The sequence below is a fragment of the Neopsephotus bourkii genome, unplaced genomic scaffold (assembly GCF_033783945.1).
Source record: "Neopsephotus bourkii isolate Nb327-2 ecotype Australia unplaced genomic scaffold, CSIRO-AGI_Nbou_v1 NB_1511, whole genome shotgun sequence".
Classification (NCBI taxonomy): domain Eukaryota; kingdom Metazoa; phylum Chordata; class Aves; order Psittaciformes; family Psittacidae; genus Neopsephotus; species Neopsephotus bourkii.
The window spans coordinates 1643823-1657289 of NW_026901987.1; the positions used below are offsets into that span (position 1 = coordinate 1643823).

General features: G+C 41.9%; 2 protein-coding genes across 4 annotated transcripts in view; one reads left to right on the forward strand and one right to left on the reverse strand.

The window, feature by feature from the left end:
- Positions 1 to 112: 112 nt before the first annotated feature.
- On the reverse strand, positions 113 to 7138 carry LOC133221094 (SKI family transcriptional corepressor 2-like). Its single transcript, XM_061369726.1, has 4 exons — positions 7003 to 7138; positions 5882 to 5944; positions 2876 to 3396; positions 113 to 2252 (listed from the first exon to the last, which is right to left on the reverse strand). The coding sequence occupies exons 1-4, from the start codon at positions 7136 to 7138 to the stop codon at positions 2130 to 2132; spliced, it is 843 nt and encodes a 280-aa protein (XP_061225710.1). The 3' UTR covers positions 113 to 2129.
- Positions 3137 to 13467, forward strand: part of ANKRD6 (ankyrin repeat domain 6) — a 93427-nt gene continuing 83096 nt past the window's right edge. For 2 of the 3 annotated variants that reach the window (XM_061369789.1, XM_061369793.1), the window contains exons 1-2: positions 3137 to 3228; positions 3609 to 3741. The gene's annotated coding sequence lies outside the window, so the exon portion shown is untranslated. Of the gene's footprint in view, positions 3229 to 3289; positions 3311 to 3608; positions 3742 to 13467 lie in introns of those variants that run through there. The other variant, XM_061369790.1, reaches the window with a different exon arrangement.

The following is a 13467-nucleotide window of genomic DNA, read 5'->3' on the forward strand; positions in this document are numbered from 1 at the left end:
GCGCTAATGGTAGGTGCTAACATACCTATCATGTGGGTGAGAGATTATTTCAGAAGTAACAATCTGGGTGAATGAGGACTAAAGAAAGCCGTGGGCATAACCCTCTGAAGGGGATGGGATTTTGAAGACCCTAACAGACTGAGGTGCACTGGACTGCCTGCCATTTCTTCCTCCAGACCTGCACCATACAGACAGACCTTCTGCCCCTCAGCCCAGCCCCTTCTCAGGAATTTCCACTGCTGCTGCTACTGCTGTTTTGCACCAGTCTAAGCACCAGAGCATGTGCATTAGTCAGTCACTGGCTGTCTTTCCGTGCTGCCCACTGTGGTGACTAGTGGATGAGTTCCTGATTCTCCAGCAACACATTTTCTTCTGATTCTGTTTCTCTCATACTACTTCTTCCTGTCCTGTCCTGTCCCCCCTCCCTGCATTCAGTGTAATGGTTGGACTTAGGTTTGGAGTCTCCACATATTTCCTGCGGGTGATCATCTTCCCACCTCTACACTGTGTGGCAGCCTTCTTATTACCAGGCTTTCCAAGGTGCACTAATGCACTTGAAGTAATGGAGGCATGCTTTTGTTCAGGAGAGGAAGAGAGAAACCCCTCTAGCATTCCACATAGTGACTGATTTACTAATACATTAATTGATTGAAATGCTTTTCTTAATTCTCAACAGCTTGGAAGTTTTGCTTTAACAGATTAGCAAAAGATTATGGGAAACATTTCAAAGTTAAATCCCTCACAAGGAATTAGGACTTCAGTTTGGAGCAGGATTGTTTTACCACTTGTGTTTTCAGCACTCTCTCTTGGGGCAGCCCTGGGGAGGGCATTCATCTGTGGAAAACTCCTGATGGAAAGAGGAGTTTCCAGGTCTGTAATGAAGGACCATCCATCTCACTCACCAGTTGACCACATCTGTGCAGAAAGGGCGTAAGTTTCAAGGCCAGCTATGCGGAGTGTGTCTTGCCTAGAAATGACTGTATTAGTTTTCTTTTATGCAGAAGCATCACCAGTGAGGGACAGAGACAGAATAATTTGGAGATATTTAAATACTAAGGGTGTAAAAGCTCAGGAATGAAAGGACTGGTTACAGTGCAGCTCTTGCCACAACAGTGATGTCAGTGACCTCCTGCTTGACTGCAGCATCAGCCTCAAAGCCACGTAAATGGTAGGCCCATTGCCAGACAGGTTTTAGAGTAGGGCTGAAGTGCTTCTGGCAAGCCCTTGGCAATATAATCTGTCACTGACTCTATCTACATAGGCTTCAGGACTTGTTCCTCCTTTGTCACTTTGCCACCAAGTTGTTGTCTGTCCCCTCTGCAACTGGCCATTTCCTTCTTTCTTTTGCATCAGGTCATGTAATTTTGAAGCCAGTTGCATGGTACCTAGCCTTCAGTCACAGACTTGTAGTAAGGGCAGGTAGACAAGGTGGTGAGTCTTTGAATATGCAACATGTACAGTACTAGATGTGGCTGGACTTCATCTGTGGGAAGCTGTGGTGCATAGACGTGACATACTTTCTCTTTCAAGCATCTAGGGAATCCCCTCATGAATTTCCTTCCCAATGGTAAAAAAATAAATCCAGAAGAATACAAAATTAGCTGTCTGGATTAAAAAAGGGAATTGTCCCACTGACATCCAGACAATCACAGGAGCCCATCTGCATCTCGGTTTGTAGGATCACGACAGCGCCTCATCCTGCTTCTATTAAAGAGGGAAAACTCACATTAAATATATTGGTGGCAGATCACTGCCAAGAAAAGTGTTTTTCTGTGATGTGTTAACATCTTGTTTCTCAGTCATAATGATCAAACATAGCCAAAGCAGTCCTGCAAAAATTTACATACCTGGAACTTATTTAACATACAGCTGAACTGTTACGCAAATACTTCGACTGCATCAGAACTTTACACCGTATCAAGTAGAATAAAATTCCCATGAAGCAGGCCTATCCTGAATGTGGAAATAAGCGAAGAAAATGATAGTCTGTGGGGAACAAAACTGTATTTTTATGTATTTTAGCAGTTACATTCCAATTTCAGTAACGACGCCAGGCTTCAGACGAGTGCTGTAGTTCTGATAAAGCTACAAAGCTTTGCGGAGATCAGAGAGGCATCGGAACACAAAATTCAGTCAGTAAATCTCTCCTGCAGAGCACTAAGGGTTTTGATGTGAATCTGCGGCATGACTATCACCACAGAATGATGAATACCATAGTAATGGTTTAGTGAAAAATGGGTAAGTAGAACCATCTGCAGAAAAACATAAAAAAGAATATATTTGTCATGTAACTAGGTGGTGTCTGTGATAGTTCAGTGTTTTGTCCATTTAGGGCATCATCCTGAGAATGCCTCTGAGCCAGAGGGAAGACCTTTAGAAGCAACTTGCACTGGATCAAAGACTGTTCTAACATTAACTTCAACCACTACTTTAATAAAGGCATTTTTATTGTTTCACTCACGCTGCTCGCACAAGCTTGTCTCTCTTGTACCACTGCCTACAGGTGGTCCATCTATTTTGCCTCCCTACCAAACGAATTGGTGCTGGTGTGTGAATTATCAACACACACATGGCTTTGGTGAAACTAAGCAGTGGGTGAGTATGCTGGTCAGCAGGCACAGCCAGCTTCCATGTCAGCCCTCTCTGACCCTCAGCCCAGGCTCCAGAGCCCGCTGCCTGCCTCCCTGCTGGAGGGAATCTGGCCTCCCTGGCACTGGGCTTGTACCCCTCCTGCTCCTACACAAACTGTTACAAGTAATAAGTAATTCAGGAGATCACCCAGCTCTCTAGGAGCCCCTGCACGGCCACAGCCCGGCCTTTCCGACCAGCAGGGCGACTCGACCCACTCGAGGCCAGGCCGGTGGTCAAGGCCAACCTCCATGCAGGTGCAGGGCAGAGTGGCCGTGTCCCCACGCCTTCCCCGTTTCCTCGGTAGGGAACGGCTGCAAAGGGTCCGAGCCGGGCCTGTCCTGTCACGGCCTCTCGCCGGAGCACAGGCGGGGCGGGCTGGCGGGGCGCTGTCCCCCCGCCCTCTCGCCGCGGCCGCCAGGTGTCGCTCTCGCAGCGAGCAAGGCTGCGGTGGGGGCGCCACCTCCGGGGCAGCCCAGCCTGGCCCTGCCCGGTCCGGCCCGGCCCAGCCCACCCCGGCGGCGGAGGCGCCGTTGGAGACGGTCGGGCTGTGCCCGGCCCCGCGCCTGACGGGGAGCGTGTGCCGCGGGGGGAGCGCCGGTGAGCGGGGCGGTGCCGCCGAGCACGCGTGGGACTCCAGGCGCGGATTCGCGCCTTCTCGCCGGGGCTGCGTGTGGCTGTGGTGGGGCGGCGAGCGCGTCGTGGCGGGCGGCGGGGGCCGCGGAGGTGGCGGGGCTGCAGGTGGGTGCGGGCCTTGCGAAACCAGCGCTAGGTGCCCAAGTAATTAAAAGTGTTTCGTTGGTACGGCCCCGGAGTACGGTCCGGGGAGGGACCCTCCGGGGAGAGACCTCCCCCCTTTCATGCACACACGAAGTCTCCGGGCTGCCGCAATGAAACAGGATTCTGTGCCGACGTAGGGGGCTAATTGCAGGTTTGGGGTATAAACGGGGAGCTTTACTGTTCTTTTTCCAACTTTGAAGGCTGCGTCTGATGAGAAATGGGCATCTGGCTCCAGGTTATCCTTCCTGTTGTTGACATCACCTGAAAACTCCACTGAAAATATTTCCACTAGTTTACGGCAAACATCAGCTCGCTCTGAAGGCTCAAAACCTTGTGAGTATAGACTGGCTGCTGGGAGAGATCTCTGGGTTTAGAAATCCATGGCTACAGTGTGTAATTGTTCTGCAGTGTTCATTTTATTGCAAGCACTAATAAAGGGCTTATCATGCTCTAGGGTGTTGTGTGCATTACAGCATAGGCTGTAGACAGTGCTTTGTTTTTCTTGGAAGGCATAACCGATATCTTTTATAATTATGTGTGAAATGGTTATTTGTGTTTCTGTTTGACATTTCTACAATAAACATGACCAAAAGGACATGTTGTTTTACATTGAATACCTTTCATTCACAGGGAAAACGCTGAGAGGGGTAGAAAGCATCATACTGGCAGGTGGATCAGTGAATCTTCCTCCCCAAATTAGTTGTTTAAATGAACTCAGAATGTCCTACCAATATTAAAGAAGAAATCTATTGGAAAGACCAACAAATCAGTCTTGTTCAAAAGTGGAAAAATGTAAGACTAAATTCTTATGCAGCATTAATTAGGAACAGTCTGGACCCTCTGAAGGACTGTTTGAGTGTATGGCTTATTCTCAGAAGAATGTTATTTAATTAACTTGCTTGCTTTCAATGTAGTATGTCCAGGTGTGCAGCTAGTTTTATAGTAACTTATTTTGGCAGGCTCAAGTTCCAAGTGTTGTGTAATCTTCATTCTCTAGATATTTGGAAAACAAAGTGTTTCTGGAGATGTATGATTATGTGTAAGATCTGCAGTTGTGTTGCAGACCGCGAGATGTGGCATGTTTCAATTAAGAACTTCATAATAATTTCTGAGCAGAAAATGTGAGTTACATCTACTGAATGTACCAAAACTCCAGCTGGCTGGTTAGATAAAGTATTAGGTACCTACCTGCCTTTAGATTTCAGTGAGATGTTAAAGATACAAATGCTTATTTGGATGTCTGGTGTGTAGATGATGTATTCCTGTTTGTGTCAATGAGGACCTGTTAGTCTGCCAGAGTGGAGGGGAATTCTGTAGCATCTCATTGCTTCTTTCCCTGTTGTTTGTTTGAAAAGAAATTGTAATAGAATTCAAAAGTGGTTTTATAATAGTACTCAGCTGGGAAAGTTTTCAGTTTCCCCTATTTCTTGATACTTACCCAGAGAGTGACATCACCCTCATGTAGGAGACTGGCTTTGAACATTAGGAATGAAATGATCATTAAATGATTGGTAAAAATGAAGTGATCAGCCTCATGATCATCCAGGTGCTTTTCTTCATGCTTTTTGCAGAGTTGTCTTCTTTTTTGAGGAACAGAAACTGTGGGAATCTGGATCCGCAAATGGGGCTTTGGTGTTTGCTGATACAATGTAGTTGCAACGCCAGGATTAGCATCTTGCCCTGTCACGGGTGGCATGTTCTGTAGTTTGGACTGTCAAACTTAGGATGTTCTTGGGCTCAACAAGATAAATAATATCTTAGTAAGTCAGGTGCTTGTACGGTACGGTAATGAGTGATTGAGCCTTGAGCTGCATTTCTCTACCTCTGACTTTGCCAGTGAGTCATTCAATGATGTAAGAAAGAAACCTTGATACCCCTTACTCTCTGAATCTGATTAATAGGACTATCAATATCTATCTGCTGGAGGCTGGGGTAACTGTGAATGTTTGCAAAGCACTTCTAGGTTCTTAAATTAATTACAGTATCTGTCAACTACGTTTTATTTATTTATTCTCATTAGTTTCAGATTTGTAATTCTTCTTTTTCTCTCAACAGTTAGGACTTTGGATGCACTTCCAGTTAACTCATAGCCATATATTTTCTTAGAGATACATCAGTGCAGCGTGTCACTAGTGGAAGTATTTTATTTAAAACCACAAATGAGGTACCGTATTTCACTGGCAAGATTGACCTACAGAGGTATTTGTCAAAGACATACATGAGTTGCAATTGCTTTGGGTAAATAACTTAAAATAAGTAATTTTAGCACATTTTGTTTATTAAGGAATGAAATACATGCCTCCTTCAAAAATGATCCAACCAAAAGTAAAAAGTGTAGAGCTGCACTTTGGCAAGACTTCAGTCCACAGCAGTATAGCAAGGGACTAATCCTTTGCTTCCTGTCCAGCTGTTTTGACCCTCAAAATCTCCAGAATAATTTCTGAGTACAATAATAGCAGAGATTCTTTCATACCGTTGCTAGCTTGTGGACCCTCTAGGAAAATCTCAGTCACTTCTGTCTTGGCTACTTCACTCCCTGTTAGCAGAAGAGTGCTTTGTTACAGTATATTCATAGCAGTTGTGAGAGAGAAAAGTGAAATCCTGAAATCTCCTGCATCTTGCAGGAGGCATAATTCAGTGACCTTTTGCTGAATTATGTGTAACGACTTCTTTCCAATTTTTTTCTCCTCCTCTTGTCTGTATTTGGTTTATCTCATGCAGCCATTTAAAAGACTATTGGGCTTGTGAAGGCAGGTGTTCAAAAGGTAGGAAGAGCCAGAGTAAACATACGTGAATTCCTGGCTTATTTGTTGCATAGCTTTCAGATGCATATGTGTCAGGATGTTTTTTGTACATTGCTTCTCTGAAGGACATGGTTGTGCATGCCACAGTGATGCTCTGTATTCAAGGTGGTGCTAGTTTGGCCATAGAAGTATTTTTATTGTTTTCTGTAAACCCCTTGAGGTCCAATTGCAGATGTACAGGTCTTGACAGTGAAGCAGGGAAAGATGCTGTTGGTGTGCAGTAGTTCAATACCAGGGCAAAGAATAAGTGATGAAATGAGTACATGATGAAACAGTGATGAAATGAGTAAGAGTCAATTTAAGACTTGTTTTAGAGAAGTGTGTGATAAGTGAAACAGTAAAGCTGCACAGGATTTTGAGGTTAACAGAAATTTAGCACATTGCTACTAATAGTTAATCTGGTGTATTGAAAGAGGGAGATGTCCTGTGAAAACAGTCATGTTGTGACAAATCCATGTTGCGTGGCCTGACCAATACTGTACAACAAGTTGAATTCTTGTGTTACCTAGTTGTGGAGGGGTTGTCTTGGTAGCCTCTGTGATGTACTTCTGATGCAATACTGAGTGCATAGCTAGCTCAAAATATGATGCAGTACCGTAGACTGCTGGCTTGTTCTTTTGCCATTTTACTTTTGATCCTTTGTTAGTGATCCACGGGCACTGTAGTGGGTTTGCCCTAATCCTGAAGAAAAATTTATTTGGTCTATGCCAAAAGAGTCCGAGCTTTTTTCTTCTTTTTTTTAATCTTAGGTTGTGATCCAAAGCATATTCTTCGTATCACGAAATCTTACCTCCTTCAAATCCTGGTTTAAAACAAGCTGCTTCTAGCAGGCTATCCTTTACTTTCCCTTTCTCTGTTGTGACTTGCTTTCTTCCCCATCTGTTTTTGTTAAGTGAGCCACTGAAGATAAAAGTTTTTGGGTGCATGACCTGGCATGGTGTTGAATGAAAGCATATCCAAATATATTTGGATTTGCTGGGAATTAATTCTGTAAGGGTGTGCATCTTCATTGTGTCTGCATTGCAGTGGGATCATTTCCTCTTCCAGTTTGAGATGCTGATTGCTTTAAGCCAGTGAGGTTATTTTCTGTTAGTTTTAACAGCATCTGCAATGTGACATCTTAGCAAGACCTGTTGCTTGTCTATTTATATTGTGCTGATATACTTCAGAGTCAAAATTCCCCAAATTGTCTCAGATGGGTTGGTCACTGAAGAGAATGCCAGCTTTATAAAATAAAAAAGCACCATGAATGTATGGTAATCATGTATTAGCTCAGTATTTGAGTAACGTTTTAATAATGATCACAGTGAATCATTTTAGGTACATTTTACTTTAATATGAGTTTGATGCCTGTGCATGTGCTATGGCTGCATGAATTGCAGCTAGTTCAGAGTCTTAGGAAGAATGTGATCTTTTCACCATATCGCTACTGTCTCAAATAATTGCACTAATATCTGCAGGGTATACCAATTGCTGAAGTCAGTTCATTGGTATATTGTAAAGCTTACATATTAGTAGTTTTCCTTATTTTTCTTTCTGTCCACTTTTGTGATTAAACTGTGTCTGGCTGAAGTCTTTTGAGAGGATTTCCATGGCAGGGGGGTTGGAACTTGATGATCTTAAGGTCCTTTCCAACCCTAACTATTCTATGATTCTGTGATTTAGGGATGTGGGGACAGGGGTTCTCTTTATTCTGGCTGTGGAATTATCTGCTTGCCATCTGCAGTCTGTCACTAACGTTGCTGTTCCCGTTTAAATCCAGATTTTGAAAGTGCAGCACTTTCTTATAATTTTGTCTTTTCCAGACTTTACAGCAGCTTCTGATTTCTTGCAAGTGTGGGGTTTTTTTTCATAGCTTTTCACAGCTTCTGTATAAAATCAGGCCATGCTTTTTCCATGTGCTCTTTTTTTCCCTCTTAAGTAGAAGTGGTATTGGGCTTAAATCTTAAGTTCTTCCTCTTTTGTAATACTGTGATACAAGTTGAGCCTTTGACTAGCCCCCAGGATCTAAAGTTTGCATGTGTGGAAGCACAAGAAGTTCAGATAGATTCCTGTAAGCAGCAAAACTGTTGTATCTGTGTGCAGTCTGTGTTCACTGTCTTTTCATTGAAGAGTGATGGATGGTGGAGTTGCAAGCAGATGTCACAGCAGATTCTGACTAGCTTGTTTTTAAATTTCAGAGTAAGAATAAGATTAAATGTTATGCTTTAACTTGTATCATGTTATCATTTTTGTATGCTGTCATATGATGCCCTACAGGTAAATAGAGTCTCTACCTCCAAAACCTGGTAGCATGAGAAAATCTCAGAGGCAAGAAGATGTAGCTGGAAATTGTTTTTCCTCCTGCCCCTGTGTCACGCTGCCTGCAATATCCGCTTCTTTCACAGGTTTGGGTTCTCTTAGACATGCTGAAATCCAGTCTCTGGACTTGTTAGGTTTGCCCCCTCTCCTCCTTCCTTGAAAAGAGATTGTGGAGGATCACATGTTCTAGCCCTTGAACAAATATAAATTTGCTTCAGCACAGGAGATGACACCCCAGTTTTAATGTGTGATCATTTCTTCCAGAGGTGTGCTAGTTTCCTCCAGGAACAGCTGTTCAGCAGGGTTGAATACATGCATTAGTGCAGCTATGGTTTAAATTTATACATACGAATGCAAGACTGGTGTGAAATAAGATGAAGTCTGAATTTAAAGTATTTTATTAATGAACAATCAGCTGCAAAGTTGGATTCTTTAGTTTCACCCTAAGGTTACACAACATTAGTTTGGAGGAGCTGGGCCTTAAGAAATCCTGACCTGGCATGCACTGCGTGAGGCCATCATCTGTTTCACTTTCTCTGATGTATTGATGGGCAAATGGAGATGCCTCTGCAGATAGATAGCTTAGCTACCAGTAGGCCTGGTAAAGGAATACCAGGAGGATGGCTGGTAAACGAGGACAGCTCCGTCAACAGAGGGAGTTGGTGTTAGCTGTTTTAGTTGCTACTAGCCTCAAAATAAGCAAAAGCAAATCTAATTTATTTACATTCTAATAAGATAAAAGAGATTTCAAAAATTTACCAAGTGATACAGATGCTTTTCATGTAGCTTGGAAAAACAGTACCTAACATAGCTGCTTCTCTGCGCAGATGTCTTCACGAATCACATTTTTCAGTCAGCTTAAAGGCAGGGAGAGGTAGACATTTCTCGCTGACTAGGACAGGTCTGTCCATCTGGAGAAATTTCTTTCAGTTCTTCTGGCATGGTGGCCAACAGCCAAGTAAGTCATCTGCATACAGGTATGATGGGCCTGGTTTGGAGGTGTAGGTCAACACTTCCATTGTCAGTCTGGCTAATTGTCACCTCTGTTAAATTGGCTGCATTTTATTTGCAGGGAAAGATGGCATATATTCTCTTTAATGCCTTTTGCTCTTTTACTGTATCCGTGTCAGTGACTCTCAAGCTGAGGAGGGTATGTGAGCAAGTAGGAAAAAGGCTGAGGAAGCCAGAGGAGAAAGGCTAGGAAAATGATAGCTTGAAAATTGCTTCCTGAGAAGAGGCATTTCTTCTCACTTGTTTTGAGCCTGAGATCTGCTGGTTTAATGTGGTGCCTTCTGATATTTCTCCAACCTGATTTCTCTCTGTTTAATTATGTCCTGCCTTTGGTTGTCTTATGATCTCTTTCCTTGTAACTTTTCTAGTTTTGCTAGACATTTTCTGAAGAGAGAGGGACAGACTTATAACTTTCAGGATGCAAGTGAACTTTTTAGACAGTTGAATAAAAGTGCTTTTGGTTGTATTCTCTGCAGTAATAATTTTTAGCACTCTCTCTGCTCTTTATGCTGATGCTTTCATAAGAACAATGCACTATAAATCTAAGATCTCATTCCTGAATCATCCAGAGCCCGTCATTATGCATATGAAGTTGAGGTGTTTTTTCCCAACACATGAGTACCAGTCTGTGTTTAAATGGTAGTTAATTCTGCCATTTTAGAGGCTGGTTATTTGATGTTGTTAAGTCCTTCCATATCTCTTTGCAGACAGCACTTGTCTTTCTCCTTAATAATTTAGTAGTATTAGTAAGTTATGTCATTTAACTGTTGTAATCTTTCCCTGCACCCCCTGTGATTCGTTAGTGGGTATGTTGAATGCAGTATATTCTTTACACAGATCATCATGGAGCTGCAGGGTTAGTGTCCTTCCACTATGAAGACTGAACGCTGTTTCGTTGTATCGTTTATTTCCTGTCTACCTTGTTCTCCATACAGATGGGGACTTTCCCTGGTTTTGTAATACTGATTTTTTATTTTATTTTTTTAAGCATCATTCATTGTTTTGAGAGAATCTTTCAGGACTGGATAAGAGTTACCATAGCTTAAAAAATAACCACATCAGCAAAGCTGTGGTAACAGGCTATGTGCAAACTCACCTCTTTCTTGTGTCCAAACCTCTTTCTTGTGTCCAAACAGTCACCATTCAACTCTAACTGGTCTACATTGTGATCAGATCCCAGCTTGCTTCATAAAATTTTAAGGTTCAGTATTCTGTTTGGGATTTAGTTTTGGTCAAATAGCACACTGGGTGAATTTGTTTCACAGGTCTCAAATACACAGTAATTTCTGCGTCTGTTTCTTTTTACTTGTCAGACTAGGTTGACTGTTTCTACATTTTAACAGTATCCAGCCATTTCTCAATGATAATTTCTCATTTTGTTTATCTGGAAGCAAGATGGGATCCAAGGTAAAAAATGAATGGCAGATTAAAAGAGTGGTATGAATTCTTGCACCAAGTAGCATGCCATACCATGATTTGAAGCAGAAATTGTAGGTATAAGCTCTGGTCCTTGGCAGAGTTTCTTAAGAAGCCCCCCCTCCCACATACAAAAATCCCCCCCAAAACTCACAACCCAAACCCCCAAAAAACCCAAAACCTAACTATTTTTAAAAATTATGCCCGGTTCCATTGCGTGCCTACAGGAGTAACTTTAGATGAGAAAAACAAGCCCCAATTTTTTTCTGACTCTTCTCAGTTCCCCCTTATCCCTGCCCACCAACACTCGTGTTTGCAAAGTTTTAAAATCAAAATTCTGGCTTCAATAGTACATTAGTCTTTCAGAGAATCTGACCTTTCACATCTCTATGCAGACATACAAATGGGGATGTTGTCAGTTCAGTTATTAGAATGATGTCAGGTTTTTCTTCTTTTTGTTTTTAATCCTCAAAGTGGAATAGTTGGCATGGAAGCGGGAAGCATATTTTATTCAAAACCTAGCATCCAGAATTTGGATGCATGTATTTCCAGCTTTTAAGAATAATTACGATTTGCAATATTGTATTACTATGAATTTGCTTAGGTATTGTATGTGGGTTTGTACATCCAGCGAGTGTCTGAATATAATTAAGTGGGATGAGCCAGTTCTGGTTAACACACAGGCAAACCGAGAAAACAGGTAGTGGTGCATTCAATAGAACCGAGCACAGCACTTGAAGAAAACAAGCAACATTGAAAAGTTTATTTGTTCTCCTCATAAGTTGAAATTAAGAAGCTCTCCTTGACAAAACTGAAACAAGTGTTGAGCGACTCATTAGGCTGTGGAGAATAGCCAGCTTTACCTCAGTGTTTCCCAGGGACAGAGTCAGTGGAATGGAGATCTTGCTCTGTCTTGCAGTCCTTTGTAGCTCTCATAAAACTCTGCCTTGGTGGAAAAAACACTAAATGCACTTTTCCGATAAGCTAAGTCAGGAAGGGTTAGCAGAGTAGAGTGATACTATGATGAAATTTCTCACCACACTATTAAATGTGTGTTCCATTAAGAAGATGGGTTTCCTGATCATTCTAGGGAGCAGTATACCATCATCCTCCCCCATATACTAAGATTTTGAAATGCATTAATGGTACAGGCAGTGTCTCAGTATGATTGTTATTTATAAATTCATATTTTAATATAGCAAGCAAGCATCTGTTGCATGTCTGTGCTTTTTACTTGTAAAAAACAAACAAACCCTCACTCGCTTAGTCCTTGTGATTCAGATTTTGAGTGTTCATTCTTCTGCTAACAGAGAAGTTTCTCATGGTTTGTGTATTAAACTTACTAGTTCTCCAGGTATATATGGTCTTTCAGGAAAAACTGGATAGGGCAAAAATGTAATGCAAAAGTTAGCAGATTTTACCAGGTACCATTAAAAAAATTGCATCTCATGCTCTGTAAATGGGATTTTCAGGCCTTGCTTAATTAAAGATCAAAATAAAATGATACTAGAATAATGACTCATCTTTTAACAAAATTCTCTTTGCTTATAGTTGAATAAGAGAGGTAACTATCAACAACTAGTGTGCAGTAAAATTAGTTACTGTAGTAAGTCTCAGAAGAGTAGACCTGAAAAACAAACCCTTCAACTTGTCTTTGTGTTATTAGATAGTTTAAAGCCTATTATCCTGGGCTTTTTAAAAATTCATTTTTATGCTGTGTTTTGTAACAGTAGTGCTGGATCAAACCTGACTGGAAAACAAGAATACAATATATAATATGCTTGACTTCTCTTTCTTCCCCTCCTATCTGCCTTCCTATATTAAACCAGAATAGATGGGAAGATGAACTGTAAGAAAATGACATTAGAGTAAGTCCTCCTCCTCCCTAGTTTTCTGTTTTACACACTATCAAGGGTGCCGAGAGAGCAAAACTGTGCTGTAACTCTTCCTTAATCATACTGCTGTAGCTGCAAGCTCAAGGATGGATCCGCATACTTGGGGTGTGATCTTGTCAACACTGAAATGCCGGTGTGTTTTAATCATATCAAGGCCGCTTTTGTGGTTTTAAGGTAATAAAGATGTCCTTGACCTTTTCTTCATTTCATTTCCCCATGCAAAATTCCTCTTCATCTTGTGCTGCTTGCAAAAGCTTCTTTCTATTGTTCCTCACCTTTGTCTTCTCCCTTCTTTTGTCCAAGAGTACTCTGGCATCCTTGATGTGAGAATCATCTGCTTTTCTTTGATCTGTTCCTCATCTCTTGCAAATCCGTTGTTTTCCTGTCAGTGGTTAATGAGTGCTTTGAACCCAGATGAGCTATGAATAGAGCAAAAGGTGGATTAACAAACATTTAGAGAAGAATTTGTGAGAGTGAATAAGGATCCATGTCCCTCTCTCATGCTCTTCCGTGTGCTCTTTACCAGACTGGTTGTTGTGTGACATGTCTTCTGAGTTTTTCTAAAAACTTGACATTCAGAATTTTCTTCCTCACCCTCTCTTCTAGAATCATAGAATAGTTAGTGTTGGAAA